Consider the following 17,819-nt stretch of genomic DNA (forward strand, 5'->3'; position numbering starts at 1 on the left):
ATCCAGAACAGCCTCCCTATGCTGAGTCAGGCAGCATGGGGGCCAGAGGCCTGCCCATTGGGGACCACGCAAATGCCAGGGTCCATTGGCACATAGGCACATGCACATCCACTCAGCCTGTTCCTCCAGGCACCTCCAGTCCAGCACTTACCTTCCCCTCAGGTCCCCCTCATCTCCCCCTCAGTTCAGCGCTTTTATTTTCTTCCTGTCTCAGTGTTTATAAGGTCATGGATTAAGTACATTCCAACCATTGGTGACCACCCTACTGCAGGGCAGAAACTGTGAGTCTCACTCCCCACTGAGTCAATGGGATGAGGCTTGATACCCAGGAAACATGTGCTGGGGAACGAAGGAGTGAGGGTCCCACTCAGGTGTCAAGTGAAATGAACACAGACGCACCAGCCTGTGCTGCAGGCACCTCCACCTCCCACCCTGTAGCCCTGCTGCAGACAGACCAAGGGCTCCAGCTCTCTGTGCACCAGCAAACACTACCTAATAACACAGGAGGTCTATCTAGCAAGCAGCTACCAGTAGAATGACAATGAAACACTCCTTCAGAGCCAGTGAGATGCCACTTGCACAAACCTTCCCCATGTGAGCAGACATTAAGAATATCATGGAAATATCCAAGATGGCGGCATAGGTAAACACTGGAGTTTGCTGCCTCACACAACCACTTCAAAAATACAACTAAAAGACGGAACGGACATCACCCTGAACCACAGGAAGGCTGGCTTAGTGGAAATTCTACAACTAGAGGAAAGAGAAAAGCATGCCGAGACTCAGAGGAGGTGTGGAAGTAAAATACTAAGGTAAAGAGGTGCACGTGGAGCGGGCTGGCAGCTGAGGGCACAGTTGTCTTTCTCAATTGAGAGGGAGTCTCAGGCTCTGAGCTCCAGTTCCTAGGGAGTCTCTGGGGACCAAGACTCATACGGGAGAAGTGGGACTGTCTGGCATTGGTCAGAACTCGAGGGCAGCTTTCTCTCGTTGGTACTTGCAGCAATTGCTGGGACACTGAGAATCAGGGAATCTGAAGGCAGGACTGAGAGCAGCCATAACTGTTCACACTGCCCACCCAGTTGATGCCCTGGGACCTGCCCCGCCCAAGCCTTGCACAGAGGCATTTGCTGGATAGCCTCAGGCAGAGGCTAGATTAGCACCTCCCTAGAGCTTCAAATCAGAAGTTCTCCCACTGCAGACACAGCTGATTCTCACAGCCAATTGGCCTGGAGGCCAATCCCTCCCAGTGTTACCTACAACAATCAAGGCTTAACTACAACAAGACAGTGCACAAAGACCACAAGGGTGTGCACCAAGAGTGTCCTCCTCAAGTAATTGGGGAGGCTGAACCACTGGGCCAGGGGTGGGCAAACTTTTTGACTCCAGGACCACAATGGGTTCTTAAACTGGACCGGAGGGCTGGAACAAAAGCATGGATGGAGTGTTCATGTGAACTAATATAAATTCAACGTAAATATCATTACATAAAAGGGTATGGTCTTTTTTTTTTTTTTTTTAGTTTTATTCATTTCAAACGGGCCATATCCAGCCCTCAGACCGTAGTTTGCCCATGGCTGCACTGGGCCCTAGAGGACACTTAGCACAGGAAACCACTTTATCAACACAAGGAAGCATAAAAAATGCGGAGACAAAGAAACAGGACACAAATAGCAGAAATGGAGGAAAGCAAACTGCCGGCTTTAGAGTTCAAAACCACACTTTTAAGGTTTTTCAAGAACTGTCTAGAAGCTGCCGATAAATTTAGTAAGACCCTCGAAAAGACTGGTGAGAATGCTTATAAATGTAGTTAGATCCTCAAGAAATCTAGCAAGACCCTCGATGTTGTGATACAGGACCAACTAGAAATTAAGCATACACTGACTGAAATAAAGAATATTGTACCGACTCCCAACAGCAGACCACAGGATCACAAGAATCAAGTCAAAGATTTGAAATATGAAGAAGTAAAAAACACCCAACTGGAAAAGCAAACTGAAAAAAGAATCCAAAAATAAGAAGGTGGTGTAAGGAGCCTCTAGGACAGCTTCAAGCATACCAACATCCGAATTATAGGGGTGACAGAAGAAGAGATATAGCAAGATATTGAAAACGTATTTGAATAAATCATGACAGAAAACTTCCCCTACCTGGTGAAAGAAATAGACTTCTAAGTCCAGGAAGCGCATAGAACCCTAAACAAAAGGAATCCAAAGAGGACCACTCCAAGACACATCATAATTAAAATGCCAAGAGCAAAATACAAAGAGAGACTCTTAAAAGCAGAAAGAGAAAGAAAGTCAGTTACCTACAAGGGAGTACCCATACAACTGTCAGCTGATTTCTCAACAGAAACTTTTCAGGCCAGAAGGGAGTGGCAAGAAATATTCAAAGTGATGAATGCCAAGAACCTACAACCAAGATTACTTTATCCAGCAAAGCTATCATTCAGAATTGAAAGTCAGATAAAGAGCTTCACAGATAAGAAAAAGCTAAAGGAGTTCATCACCACCAAACCAGTATTATATGAAATGCTGACAGGTATCCTTTAAGAAGAGGAAGAAGAAGAAAAAGGTAAACATACAAATTATGAACAACAAATACACATATATCAACAAGTGAATCTAAAAATCAAGTGAATAAATCACCTGATGAACAGAATGAAGGGGTGATTATAATAGAATCAGGGGCATAGAAAGGGAATGGACTGACTATTCTTGGGGGGAAATGGTGTGGGGGATGCGGGAAAAAACTAGACAAAAATTGCGCATCTATGAATGAGGACAGTGGGTGGGGAGTGAGGGTGGAGGGTGGGGTGGATACTAGGTGGAGGGCAGTTATGGGGGGGAGGAGGAAGAAATGCAATAATCTGAACAATAAAGATTTAATAATAAAAAAAGAGGGAAAAAAGAATATAATGACACTGTTATAACCACATCATCGGGCTTGAAGGCAACTGGTGAGGGGTGGGCACCACACAAGTCTCCCCTCATTACTCAGCTAGGAGCATTCCCACAGGGCTAGCACCACATGCCCCACAGAAGCTCACTAAGCATCACAGGAGTTTGGGATGGGTGCAGGAGGAGGCAGAGAGGGGGATGCCAAAAAGCAGAAGATGCTCATTCTGGCTGGAAGGAACAGAGTCTGGTAGGAGCAGATGTCTTGGCACCCCCCAGAGGATGGAGCACTTGGAGGATAAAGGAGGTGGAAAGCCCTGTGGAGTCTACAGGAAGCACTGGGTTAGTGAATAAATGAATGTCATGGCCCCCACACTCACGGCAGCAGCAGGCACCCTCAGCAGGCTCCCTGTGATAGAAACTCCCTGCACCTCAGCTGCTTACACTACTGAAGACCCCACGTTTGCTCAGTGTTTTTGAGGAGGATTCAAAGGAAATGCTGTGAGCAGGGGTGTCTCACAAGCATAGGAAGTGGACAACAGCTCTCTCCTGTGCTGCCCCAAGTGTGGGAGAGCCTCTCTTTAGCCACATCTCTCCCCCTCTCTCCTCACTTGGTATCCTGTGCACATCAGACCTCCCCCAAGCTCTGTATGCCACTGCACCTGCCCCAGGCCCCGGAGCAATCTGGGATCTGCTGGAGCAGGAGCTCTGCGACGTTGGTTGACTGCACGCACACAAAGCCCTGATCTGGCAGAAGCTCAAAGTTGAGATTTGTGCATGTCAATGGACATCAATTTTACCTTAAAAAAAGGAGTATGGAGGTGGAGAGTCAGAGGTAAAGATGACATGAGATGGGCACAGTATCGAAGTACTGATGTCGTGGATGAGTACCTGGGAATCACACTATACAATTCTGCACATTCCCATATATTCAAAAGTTTCCAAATTTAAAAGTTAAAAAAACACACACAGAAGCCCAGACTTTGAGACTTTGAAAGAGAAGAGGCCTGGAAGCTGGTGAGGCACGTCCCTGTACATCGGAAGCTGTGGTGAGCGCCCCCTCCTTGTTCTTGGTTGGGAGAGAAGAGGAAGAGGGGGCAGGAACCCCAGGGGAGCACTGACCCCAATGCTGACACATCGTTTCCCTGAGCCAGGATCAGGTGGGCACACCATCCTCCCCTGGGGGACCCCCCTGCCCCTCAGCCTCCAGCTGCACCCACCCCACATCGCATAGGGGGGAGTTCCATTCACTTCTCTTCCCTGTGAAGCAGCAGATCCAGAGGAACTATGAGGGACCAGAGCAAAGGGGGACAGGAGCCTGGAGAGCTCGCTAGTCACCCTGACAGTTGACGGCACCCACCTACGCCTGAACGCCTTGCTCTCTATTTCTAGGGAACGATGCAGCAGGGTCTTGTAGCGGCTGTGTTCATCCAGGAGGGCCTGGTACTGTACTTTATTGATGGTCTCCATCTTCTGGGTCTTTTCTTTTTCTTTGTGGAGTAGCATCTCCCACTTTTCCATCTGCAGAGCGAAAGACCCAGCCCCTGTGAAAGTCTGTTTCACAGAGTGAAACCTCTTACCTCATAGAACACTTTAACAGGCTTTTTCTCAAGGATGAGCCTTCCTGCCCACTTCTTGGGGAGGTACAACAGCCACTGCCAAGGCTGGCAGAGGGGGAAGCCTCGTCCCTGGGTAAAATCAATGAGCCGCTGCCCCAGTGCTGGGATGCCTTCCCTGGGACTTGTGGTAGTGCCAGGCAAATCCACCCTGGAGGTTTGCCAGGGTTCTCAGGGTGACCTTGGACAATGGAGCAGGATCATTCTTTGTCCTGCGGGGCTGTCCTGGGGGCTGCAGGACATGGAGCAGCATCCCTGGCCTCCAGGCAGCAAAGCCAGAAGCACCACCTGTCTCCTCCCCCAAGTCCTGTCAATAAAAAACAAGATGGCCAGTGTTCCTGGGCAGAGATACCTGTCCCCATCCTGCTGCTGTGGCTGAGGATTGCTTCTCTGAGCTGCAGCTGAGCGAGGAAACTGTTCACCCAGGAATCACTTATCAATGACCAGGACAGGACTGTGATCCTGGACACTCCGCATTGTAGGCAGGGGCACCAGGGGAGGCACAAGCTCTGGGGGTGCCTACCTGAATGGCTCTGTCCACCTTCAGGGTGTCAACTTCATTGAGCAGCTGCTCTAGGGCTTTAACGAGCTCCTCAGTGAGGGTCTGCCACTCCTGGCTGCTGTTCTTCTCCTTCAGGAGTTCCATCTCCAACTGTTCCTTCTGCAGAGACAAAGACCCAGCCATGAAGCGGTCCATCCGTGGTCCTATACACATGTGCGTGGCTTCCATGACTGCTTCCCTCTCAGGCCCGCCCTGTGCTTTCTAACAGGGCGCTGCTTTCCTTTCAGTAAACACTATGTGCTCAGACCATTTACCTTCGCTAACTCATATGATCCTCAAAACACCTACAGGGGGCACATCATTAACCCAATTTCACAGATGAAGATGAAGGCAATGGGGCACAGACACGTCCATAGTGTCCACTCACTCTGCTGCACCGACATGTCTTGCTGCCTCGGACTCTGTTCCATGAGGACTCGTGTCCCGCTACCATAACTGGGGCTGCCCTGCATTCTGCATTTCTCCCAGTTTCACATCCACACCAACACCTGGGTGCACCACCTAATCACCTGCTTGCACGTATGTTCTGTACACCACCCACCGATACCTGCTTCTGGAGCTGCTGGTTCTCCTCCTGAAGCTCCGTGCACCTCAGGCTGCTGTCCTGCCGGGCCACGGAGGCACCCTGCATCTCCTGGACCACGCCCTGGAGGGTCTGGTTTTCTAGGATACGGTTGGAGGCTAAAGAGTAAAGTTGAGTCAGAGCCCACATTGCATGGCCTGGGCTTCCACTATCTGCCCCCGGCCCCAAGACAACCACCACCCTGGGCCGTAGATTGGAGGGACCTGGGACGGTTGGCTGGGTCCCCTCAATTTTTCACAGGCTGCTGTTGCTGTAGGCACCTGAGTGTTCCTCAGGCCATTATGGCCCCTCTGCTGGCTCAGCTGGGGCTTGGTAAGGAAGCAACCCAGAGCTTAAAAAGAAAGAATGTGATGGTGGAGAGGCCAATGCAAAACCTCAACTTGGTACAACTGCTGGAACCACTATTTACCAAGTTCTAACCTGGCCATCAAGTCATGGATTTCAGAGAGTAACAGAGATGGCAAAGATATGGAGTTTTCTGTGCCAGCCCTCAGGGTGATGGGGGTCTGGGTGGCTCAGCTCAGGGTGTGGGTGCTGTGATAATTGACCAGTACGTCTGCAGGTGGTAGAGGCTCTGAGGCAAGTATGCCCAGTACTTACCATCCCTGGGCAGGGCCTTCTGATTGAGATTTCATTTTGTACTTTTACAATAGCATTGAAAAAATAATTAGAAAGTACATCTAAATGGCTTGAAAAAGTCTAAGCGAGATCAAAACATAAGGTAAGGACAGAAGAATGCAGATTTCCTCCTTTGCTTTTACACAGCTTGAACACAGAACAGAAAGAGGAGCACAGACCTGGGAAGAACGGGAGTTCTCAGCCCCTTTCTGCCACACACAGGTACGTGATTTTAGGTAAATGAATGTGTGAGGGGTCAGGGTGCTCCCTCACCTGTCCCTCCAGGGCCACATCCTCAAACCCGGGACCCTACTGACACTGCTCTGCTCCTTTGACTGCACCCCATCTGCTTCCCATTCACCCCATTGGGGCTGGAAGGACCTAGAGTGGACGCCAGCTTTCACCCCAGCACATGAAGGTGGATGTGATCAGCTCCCACCAAGGAGAGCAGCACAGACCCAAGAAGCCAGAACAGACTGAAGACCCCAAGCAGCAGTCAACTCAGCAGTGGTGCAGATGAACCTTCGTGGCCCAACTCCAGCTCAGCGCACTCCACAGACAAACACACATGCTGTCAACACATGGAAGCACGCCAAGGGCTTCATCCTTACAAGGCTACCAATGACACTAACAGCAGAATACTCCACTAAGTCACAACCTGTGCTCATTCAATGGCACCGTTTCAGCATTAGCTTTAAAAATAACAGTTTTATGAATCGGGATGAGCCCAGTCAGTGTGGATTAGCGATAGAGTGCCAACCTATGGACTATGAGGTAATGGTTCGATTTCAGGTCAGGGCATATGCCCAGTTTGTATGCTCCATGCCTTGCATGGGGCAGGCAGGAGGCAGCCAATCAATGATTCTCTTTCATCTTTGATATTTCTCTCTCTCTCTCCTTCTGCCTTCCTCTCTGAAATCTATAAAAATGCATGTTATGAAGATTGGGGTGAAATAAATGTACAACACTGGGTTCACCATTTTAACTATTTTTCAGTGTATAGTTTTGTGCCATTAGATGCATCTCCACTGTCCTGCAACTCACCCAGCCCACCTCCTGACTCACTCAGTGCCTCACCCTGTGGCTCTGTGCTCCTGGGAAATGATTGTGAAGAATCGCCAAGTGCTGCAGTGGAGCTGATGACCAGCCTCATTTCTTCTCCCCTAAAGGCCAGCCCCTCAGAGGCTCTTATGTTGACACAGCATTTTATGGGGAAAAAACAATGGTTGTCTACTGCGTACTGTGTTCACACACACCCCAAGAAGCAGATCAAAGGGGTTCTTTTAATTCAACAAGGGTGTTGAGGACAGCCATCTTTATTGGTGCCCTGGTGGCCAGGCAGGGCGTAAGGCTTCACTGTCTCCTCTCAGGAGTTACACATAGCAATCCTATGAGGCAGCTTCATTACCCCATTTTGCAGATAAGAAAACTGAGGTTCAAAAGAGGTCACCTGGCTCACAGTTGGAGGAGCCAGAACTTGAAGCCAGGCCTTTCTGACTCAAGATGCCACTACACCATCCTCACAAAAGTACATTCACACTTTGTTTATGAATGTCAGTTGTACTAGAGTTAGTCCCCACTGGTAAGGCTCCTGCTAGCTAAGTAGCTGAAGTGTGAACACCAAGAAGTACTCAAGGGCACTGACCTCAAAAGATTCACAAACTACACAGAGGGCCTGAATCAGGGAGACTGCCCAACCCACCAATCTCCCTGGTCTCTAAGAGAAACATGAGGTCTGAGAGATCCCTGCCAGCCGGCCCCACTCCTGCCTTCCACCAGGGGGCAGTGGTCCTCCCCATGAACCTGAGCACTTGGCAGTGGTCCTCCCCAGGAACCTGAAGTCCTAGAACAGGAATCCCTGTTTGGCCCACACTTGGTCCCAGGAGTGCCGAGATAACAAACCCCAGAAAAAAAAAAAAAAACTGGCTTCTCACACAGATTCACAGTTCAATGAACTGATTTTAGGTTTGGAACTGATGGGAACCCTTGAAGAGAAGGAATATCCAGGTTCTTTCAACAGTCTCTCCATGATGCTTAGGAATGTTGATCAATATTGGAAAAGCAGCACCTTTCCCCCGCCCCAACACGCCCAAGGCCCTCCTGAGCTCTGCAGAGATCTAAGCATACCTTCACCTGAAACCTCAGGTGCACATATGATGTTCTTCAGCACAGGAATTGGCTACTTGTTTGCTTGGTGCACTGCCTGCCCCCAGACCACTTTCCCCTGGCCAACGCCACACCTCCTCTGGGGCTGTGAGGGGGCAAACACAAGAGGGATGGGAAGAGGCCTGGCTCCCCTGAAAAGCCAACATGTAGCAACCCCTGCCCAGGGGGGACAGAGTACAGACTGCACCCATCTGCCCAATTATGAAATGAATGGAGGAAATCATGCCCAGGGTCAGGTATACTGGACGTTAGTAACCACTGGGGAAGTCTCCTGCCATCCAGAGCTTTTAATCCCCCACAGACAGATCTAAGACATCCTAAGGGTGCCAGCGTGCTGTCTTCTGGAAGCTCCTGGGACTGTCCACATGGGAGCTGAGAAATCTATTACTTTGTAATTCATGTCCTCACGTCAAGGCTGCCAGACCCTTCATGTTCTCCTTGGGGAGAATTGCAATGACACAGTTCCAAATGGCTTTTAAATAAAATCTTATTCCCTTGGGGTGAGGATGAGCTGACAATGAGATTCATATCCAAGAGCTCAGCTCCCTGGATGAGGAAGCCACATCCAGGCTGACTCCCAGGCACCAGGGGCTGCTACCTACCTTCTGACAGCTGCTCCATCTCCCAGCTCAGGTGGGCAGGCTGGTTCATCCTCTGCACCCGTTCAGCCTTGAGGGCCATTCTGTCCCCCAACAGCTCCTCAAGAAACCGCTGGGGAATGTGTCCACGATCCTAGTGCAGGAAGAGGGGTGGGGTGAGGATGTACCCCGGGGCACCCTCTGGACAGTCCCCACCCCCATGCATCTATCGTCATTCCCCCAGAATGAAGGGCCTCCATACACCTTCTCAATTCCAAAAACACAGCTGCACAGAAGTGACTCCAACACAGAGCCCAGCTGGGAGACCTACAGCCACTAACAGACATGCTGACCCAGTGGCCTAGGTGATGAAGACACCCAATGTCTCTCAGTGGTGTCTGAACAAAGGGGCATACAGCACTGGGCTTTAAAGCAAGGAATATGATGATGGGCAGTTCTGCGGCTCCTTAGCAGGTTTAACATGTCTTGGAAAGGTTTTAGGGACTTCCAAATCACAGCGCAACCCACATGTTAAACACTAGTAGAGACCCTTTTTGCAATAGTCACCCACCTACATCCATCCTTACAGAAAAGCAACACAGCAGTCAGGCCCTATCTGGTTTTAAGGTTTTTTTAAACATTCACTCACACACAGACACACATATTTTAAATAAATAAAATGTATTTTAAATATATATATATCACAGAGAGGAAGGGAGAGGGAGAGATAGAAACATGAATGATGAGAGAGAATCATTGATTGGCTGTCTCTCACAGGCAACCCCTGGGTAAGGTTCCTCCAACCTGGGCATCAGCCCTGGCCAGGCAGGCCTGATCTGTTTTGAAGACCTTAAATGTTGCCCAGTCCAGTCAAGCCACTGAGCTTAATAAGAAACTCTTCACCATCAGCAGGTCACTATGTCGGCAAAAGCAACAAACCAGTAGCAGAAAGTCAGAGAAGGGCACCACATAAACCTAACAGTGTCCCAATCTGTTGTACATGTGGGACAAGAGGGTCTGAAATGTACAGCTACTGATAGGCATGAGATTTCGCTGAGCCCATTTCCATAACAAGGAAGGGTGGGCTAAGAGTCTGTCCAGGGTTTAAGTGCTGAGTCTAGGCCTCTCAATTCCACTGTCACTCCACTGATCTGGGGCTGGAAATAAATAGCTATTCGGGCAAGCTTTTATTCAACACAGTTCCTATCTGAACAGTTTCCACATGTCCTCTTGGAAAACCAACAGCTCTCGGCAGTTTCCTGGAAATGAGGGCTCAGACACAACAAATAATACAATGGGCCTCTGGGTGTCAGGCACATGTTGGGTGTGGGACGCCATGGCTGGTCCCTCGCAGGTCCCCTCATGGGTGGAGTCTGCTGGACTTACTCCTGTCCCAGTGCCCAGCACACATGGGGGAGCCATTTGGCTCTTTCACCTCATCTCTGCTCCCTCCCCGGAGCCCTCCCAGAACCACTGGGTGTCTTAGGGGTCTGAGTCTCCCCTGAATGCCTTCACAGTGTGGGAACATGCATCCAAGGGATGTGACCATTTCTTTCGGTGGCAGTATTCTCCATTCAGGGTTTCTAATGACTGGGAGGAGGCGGTAACTGCTGCCTTTCCATCACCTGTCCATTTTCCCCTAAGGAGCCTGAACCCAAGATTCTTGGTAGAAGGGAAGCCATGGACCTCCCATCAGTGGACATAATTTTGATCAAAGCCTGGCAGCCGGAAGGGTTTGCTCACAGACTATGGATTCACCTGGGCACTGTCTCTCTGCCCATCCAGAGCCCTGCACTAGGTGCCCTCTGTCCTTGAAACATTCACTCTCCTCAACAGCCCTGAGCGGGAGGCAGGGACAGTCACTTCTTACACATGAAGAGGCTCTGCACTCACCGATTCTGCTCTCACCGACTCTAAGTTCACCGACTCTAAGTTCACCTACTCTATGTCCACCGAATCTACGTCCACCGACTCTTCACACTCCGACTCTTCACACACTGACTCTGCACTCAACCGACTCCACACCACCAACTCCACGTCCCACGACTCTGCACCTCACATTCCACTGTTCCATGCCACCCATTTCAAACTGCCCTATGGGCCGCATTCTAAACTGCTCTGCAGGCAGCTCATGCCCAATGTTAACTGCTTTGAAATACACAAATATTAGGACACTCTCCCTATGAAACTTAAAACCTATCTGGGTAAAGAAAATATAAAGAAATAAAAAGTAGATAATAAATGGAAATTAACTACTTCATTCTAACTTTGTCTACCACATTTCTAATAATTATTGTTTTCCCATCAGCTGAATTATTGAAATCAATCTGTTCCTTTCAGGTTACAACACATTCATTTTATTTTGTGGAGTCTTATCTAGAGAGCTCAGCTCCCAGCCAACTTCCTAAGAAACAATTTCACAAATGATTCACTAATGTGTAGTTTATAAGAAAAATGAACAAAGTAAAGCTGTGTGTTTGGAAAATACTTTATTTACTTAATGTTAAAATATATATTTTTATTAAGTTCAGAGGGAAAACAAGAAGGAGGGAGGTATAGAAACATCAATGATGAGAGAAAATCATTGATAGGCTGCCTCCTGCATGCCCCATAATGGAGATCAAGCCCCCAACCTGGACATGTGCCTGATCGGATATGGAACAGTGATTTCCTGGTTCATAGTTTGACGCTCAATCACTGAGCCACAACAGCCTGATTGGAAATTATTTTAACAAAAAGATATTGTACATAGCTTTCTGTGCAAGGAGTCTTAAATTAGCACCTGCAAGAAAGACATTTAGAGAGCAAATAAGCAGGTATCCTCTGAACAGAATTTAAACATTTAGGCTGGCTGGGGAAACCAAAATGGTGGCATGGGTAAACACTGGAAATTGCTGCCTCACACAACCACTTTAAAAATACAACTAAAAGACAAAACGGACATCATGCAGAACTACAGGAAGGCTGGCTGAGTGGAACTTCTACAACTAGAAGGAAAGAGACAAGCACTGAGACTCAGAGGAGGTGTGGAAGTAAAGTGCAGAGGTACAGAGGCCCAAGTCAAAAGGGCTGGCAACTGAGGAGTGGCGCACAAGGAGAGGGCTGGCAGCTGAGGACACGGTTGTCTTTTTCAGTCGGGAGGTAGTCTCAAGCTCTGGACTGCTCTGAACTCCAGTTCCAGGTGAATCTTTGGAGACCCAGACTCATACGGGGAAAAACTGGACTGTCTGGAATCAGGCAGAACTCGAGGGTGGCTTTCTCTTAGAGGTGCTTGCAGTGATTAAAGGGACCCTGGGATGTGGGCCTCTTAGGGTGGGACTGGGGAGAAGCCATAGCTGCTTGCTTCCACCATATCCAAGCTGTGCACAGAGGCTTTGCATATGAAAGGCCCGGCGCTTTGAAATCTGAACATTACCCAACAAACTGCATGTGAATCAGAGATACCCAGAACTTCCAAAAGAAGGTCCAAGGCCCACGGAAGCTTGCATTGCTTCACAGCTGGGCCTCATCTGGCACCTCCAAACCACAAACAAAGAAGAGGTATCTCTCCTTAGCTCCTGCTGTGTAGCCTCAGGCATAGGCTAAATTATCAGCACCTTACAGATCCAACAGCCAGTGTCCCCAGGGGTCAGAGTGGGAACATACAGATTACAACTACTCAGATCCATAAGGGACACACTCAGGGGGCAGACTCAGTGAGCACCAAAGTCCCATTGAAGCAAGTCTTTCCCCAGAAGAGTGTCTCCAGCTCAGAAGTTCTCCCACTGCAGACACAGCTGATTCTCACAGCCAACTGGCCTGGAGGTCAATTCCTCCCAGTGATGCCTACAACAATCAAGACTTAACTACAACAAGACTGTGCACAAAGCCCACAAAGGGGTGCACCAAAAGTGTCCACCTCAGGTAATTGGGGAGGCTGAGCCACTGGTCCCTATAGGACACCTAACACAGAAAGTTACTCTATCAACACAGGGAAGCATAAAAAAATGCGGAGACAAAGAAACAAGTAACAAATTACAGAAATGGAGGAAAGCAAACTACTGGATATATAGTTCAAAAATCACACTTTCAAGGTTTTTCAAGAACTTTCTAGAAACCACCGATAAATTTAGTGAGACCCCCAAGAAATCTAGTGAGACCGCTGATAAATTTAGTGAGACCCTCGAGGTTATGAAAAAGGACCAACTAGAAATTAAACATACACTGACTGAAATAAAGGATATTATGCAGAGTTCCAACAGCAGACTAGAGGGTCACAAGAATCAAGTCAAAGATTTGAAATACGAAGAAGCAAAAATCACCCAGCCAGAAACACAAAAAGAAGAAAAGAATCCAAAAATATGAAGATAGTGTAAGGAGCCTCTAGGACAACTTCAAGTGTACCAACATCCGAATTATAGGGGTGACAGAAGAAGAGAGAGAGAAAGATATTGAAAACCTATTTGAAGAAATCATGACAGAAAACTTCCCCTACCTGGTGAAAGAAATCAACTTCCAAGTCCAGGAAGCGCACAGAACCCAAAACAAAAGGGATCCAAAGAGGACCACACCAAGACACACCATAATTAAAAGGCCAAGAGCAAAATACAAAGAGAAAATCTTAAAAGCAGCAAGAGAAAAACAATCAGTTACCCACAAGTGAGTACCCATATGACTGTCACCTGATTTCTCAACAGAAACTATGCAGGGCAGAAGGGAGTGGCAAGAAATATTCAAAGTGATGAATAGCAAGAACCTACAACTTGGATTACTTTACCCATCAAAGCTATCATTCAGAATTGAAGGTCAGATAAAGAGCTTCACAGGTAAGCAAAAGCTAAAGGAGTTCATCACCACCAAACCAGTATGATATGAAATGCTGAAAGGTATCCTTTAAGAAGTGAAAGAAGATGAAAAAGGTAAAGATACAAATTATGAACAACAAATACATATCTATCAACAAGTGAATCTAAAAATCAAGCAAATAAACAATCTGATGAACAGAATAAACTGGTGAATATAATAGAATCAGGGGCATAGAAAGGGAGTGGACTGACTACTCTCAGGGGGGAAAGGGATGTGGGGGTGTGGGAAGAGACTGGAAAAAATTGTACACCTATGGATGAGGACAGTGGGTGGCAGGGATAAGGGCAGAGGGTGTGGTGGGAATGGGTGGACGGGAGCTATTGGGGAGGGGAAAGAGGAACAACTGTGATAATCTGAATAATAAAGATTTAATAGTAAAAAAATCTTTAGGCCATAAATAAATGAGCTAATAGCGTTTTAATTATTTCTAAACTAGTAATGATTTTACTTGTTAATTAAAAATTCATTCTTAATTTAAAATAAATGTAAATTGTTTTAACTTGATGAAATCTTTGGACTTATGATGGGGGAGTATTGATTATCATTTCTGTTAATTACCTAGCTTCACTAACTGCTATAAAATTACTTAAAGTGAAACCAGACAACCTAATGGGCCTAGGCTGCTGGTTAATACTTGAACGAATGTAGCAGAGACTGGGTTGACTCATATATGGTGTTTCTTCCATTAATGTGGGCAGAATGGGAGAGCAGCAAGTCATCCACAAACATCTGCGCTACTCACACCATAAGCCACATTCTTCTCTTGGGTAGAATGATACAGACTCCATGGGAAAGTAGAAATTACACGCATGGGGAAGTAGGCAAGGTACAGTGGTTACAGGTTACAGGCAATGCGGGTTGGGGGTTCATAAGGGGCTGGTGCCTCAGGGACCAGCTTAAAGGCAACCAGGCTGTTAATCTAGGCTGTTCTGGGGAAAGGAGGATGGCTGGATTCCCATGTTAGCTCCCATGCCCCAGGGCGTACAACTCTCAAACAGATTAGAATGTGCTTTCTCTAATCAGAACGTAACAATCACAGTTAACAGAGCCAGATTAATATTTCTTATTATTACAGCTAGTCCCCAATATTCTATTCCTGCCCCTAACAAAAGTACAAAAATGAAAAGAAATCACACCTAAATCTGTTTTTTTTCAGAACTACCTCAATCAATTCCTCTTGTAAAATCTATCCCATAAACTTAACTTGCTTCATTTGTGGGAGGCATGATGAGATTTAAAATGATGTCAAACGAACTGTGATCTAAACTGGAAACAAATTTATAGATGTCGTGATCTGACCTGAGAACACAGCAAATTACTTATAATTGAAAGAATCTTGATATATTGAAAATTACTTCTTTTATCATTATGCCAATCAAGATTTCAATAACTGTTGAATTTATGTTAATGAGATAGTAACTGGATGCTAAAATTTTCCACTCTCTGCTCCCAATATTCAGGGTCAACGTTTCAGAGAAATGATGCAAAATTTATGAACCTAGAGCTGTTTTAAGGAAAATTTATAACAATGACACAGAAAACAGGATGAGGCCGACTGAAACCACAATAGAGTGAGTGCCAGCTTAGCACAGTGATGAGCATGTTGCAGACATTGTATCTCATTTAATCCACTCAAAGTCATCAAGGCGTTCCATGAACTCCCATTGACTTAGCTGTATTTTGGATCTCAGATATGCAGAAATTTAAGGAGTAACCCAAGGTTTTCTATCCTAAATCTTAGTTCCATGACATGGCCAGTGTTGTTCAGTTGGTTGGAGCACCGCTCTACACACTGAAAGGCTCTGGGTTCAATTCCCAGTCAGGTTTCATACCTAGGTTGGGTGTTCAGTTCCCAATGGGAGTGCCTATGAGAGGCAATCAATTGATACTTTTCTCTAACATCAACATTTCTCTCTCCTCCCCCGCTCTCTCTCCCTCTCTCTCTCTAATGAGTAAGCATATCCTCAGGACAGTATTGAAAGACAAAATGAGTTCCACTAGGTCTAAGAAGTTAATTTTCAAATTTTAGTTTAAATTCTTGCCAAATTTCCCAATAGTTTCAAAGAATACCTTGGAGTAAACTAAACCAGCAATAACATTCCTTTATTTATATAAGCAGTTTTACTGCACCTAAGCCTGGCCCACCTGGCTCAGTAGTTGAGCATCGATGTATGAGCCAGATGGTCATGGTTTGATTCCAGGTCAAGGCACATGCCCCTGTTGTGGGCTCAATCCCCAGGGTGGGTGTGCAGGAGGCAGTCAATCAAAAATTCTCATCATTGATGTTTCTCTCTCTCTCTGAAACCAATTATATATATGTATATAATGGAATTATTTTTTAAAAAATAAAAATAATAAAGGAAGTATAGAGAACTCACCCTGATTAGAGAGGGCAGTGGGTCTCAGCTATGACCCCACATAAAAAAACCTGGGAAGGATAAGCATACAAGCCCCCTCTCCTCCGAGGCTAACACCTCTGGTCCTAACACCTCTGGCTAACACCTGTGGGGCCTCTTCCAAAATGATCAGAAAGTTCTAGGATGATTCTGCTCCACAGCCCAGTCCAGCACCACAAGGTAAGGATGGAGGATGCTTAACTAACAGGGACTCACTGCACACAGGCCAATCACAGAGTGTCACCACAGAAACACAGTTGCCACTCAATCCCTCCGAACTCTTGCTGACCAGGCCGGTCACCTGACTCACAGCTCCAACTACCTCCCAGACTTCCACGATGGGTTCACATCCACAGGGAACTCAAAGCACTTATGAGTAAAAGTGACTCACCAAAGATCTTTGCAATTTCCTCAATTTCTCTACAGGCTCAGGGTCATAGCCCAGAACCCTCTGCATGTCATTGTCCTTCAGTACCAACATCTTTTCCAGCATAAATCGAATCCTAAAAATATAAACACACGAAAGAGAAAGCCATCATTTCAAATTGTCTGTTCAACTGACCTTCAACTTGGGAAGAAATAAACCAACTCTGCTGGTGGCCATCACTGCTAATAAACCTGATGGTCTCAGGCAGACCAATCCTTCTGCACCTTCTGCAGCATTTTAACATCAATCCAGCACTGAGCTTGCACCAGAGCTCCACTGGGAACTTGACCACTACCCACAAATCTATGGTTTTTCCTCTCCTGTTCTCCCACCCCCAACTGTTTCCACTGATGCCCTCACTTGTGCTCCTCCCTCCCGACCCTGTGCTCTGGATCACCCCTGCTTTCCACAAGAGTTGCCATTCCTTCCCGACTCCTGGGATGTTCACTCTTTTAACTTTTAACCTGGAAATAGTGTCATACTGAGAGAAAGGCTGTAGGAATAGTACAGAGAACTCCCAGATATCCCATGTTGCTATTTCTTCAAATGCTGACTTTTTATTGATATAGTTCACATACCATCAAACTCACCCATTCAAAATACACACTGAGTATATTAAGGGTTGTGCATCCATGTCCACAATTTTACATCATTTTCAGCGCTCACCAAAAAGCAGTTCCAAATACAATTTAACAGCCACACCAAAATTCCCCGCAACCCACCAGCCCTAGGCAACCAGGAGAGTATTTTCTGCCTCTGCTAACTTCTGTGGTTTTTAAATTGATTTATTTTTAAAAACATATTTTTTGCCATAGCTGGTTTGACTCAGTGGATAGAGCTTTGGCCTCTGGACCAAAGGTTCCTGAGTTTGATTCTGCTCAAGGGCACAGACCTCAGTTGCAGATTCCACCCTGGCCCAGGCCTTGGTTTAGGGTGTGTACAGGAGGCAACCAATTGATGTGTTTTCCTCACATTGATATTTCCCTCTGTCTTTCCCTCTCTCTTTCACTTTCTCTAAAAAAAACAATGGAAAAATATCCTCCAGTGAGGAGATATATATATGTTATTGATTTCAGAGAGGATTGAAAAAGGAGAGACGGAAGCATCAATTATGAGAGAATCATTGCTCAGCTG

The 17,819-nt window shown here is 46.8% G+C and overlaps 1 protein-coding gene across 1 annotated transcript in view; it reads right to left on the reverse strand.

Moving 5' to 3' along the window:
- Positions 1-17,819, reverse strand: part of LOC138998619 (protein Daple-like) — a 75,743-nt gene that overhangs the window by 4,154 nt on the left and 53,770 nt on the right. The window contains exons 6-10 of the mRNA XM_070400751.1: positions 16,650-16,761; positions 9,042-9,171; positions 5,620-5,753; positions 5,034-5,171; positions 4,255-4,415 (exon numbers count right to left, since the gene is read on the reverse strand). Coding sequence (XP_070256852.1) covers positions 4,255-4,415; positions 5,034-5,171; positions 5,620-5,753; positions 9,042-9,171; positions 16,650-16,761 — 675 coding nt within the window. The remainder of the gene's footprint in view (positions 1-4,254; positions 4,416-5,033; positions 5,172-5,619; positions 5,754-9,041; positions 9,172-16,649; positions 16,762-17,819) is intronic.

This window comes from Myotis yumanensis, unplaced genomic scaffold (genome assembly GCF_028538775.1).
Source record: "Myotis yumanensis isolate MYYU_CA2020_CCGP unplaced genomic scaffold, mMyoYum1.0.hap1 SCAF_20, whole genome shotgun sequence".
Taxonomy (NCBI): Eukaryota; Metazoa; Chordata; class Mammalia; order Chiroptera; family Vespertilionidae; genus Myotis; species Myotis yumanensis.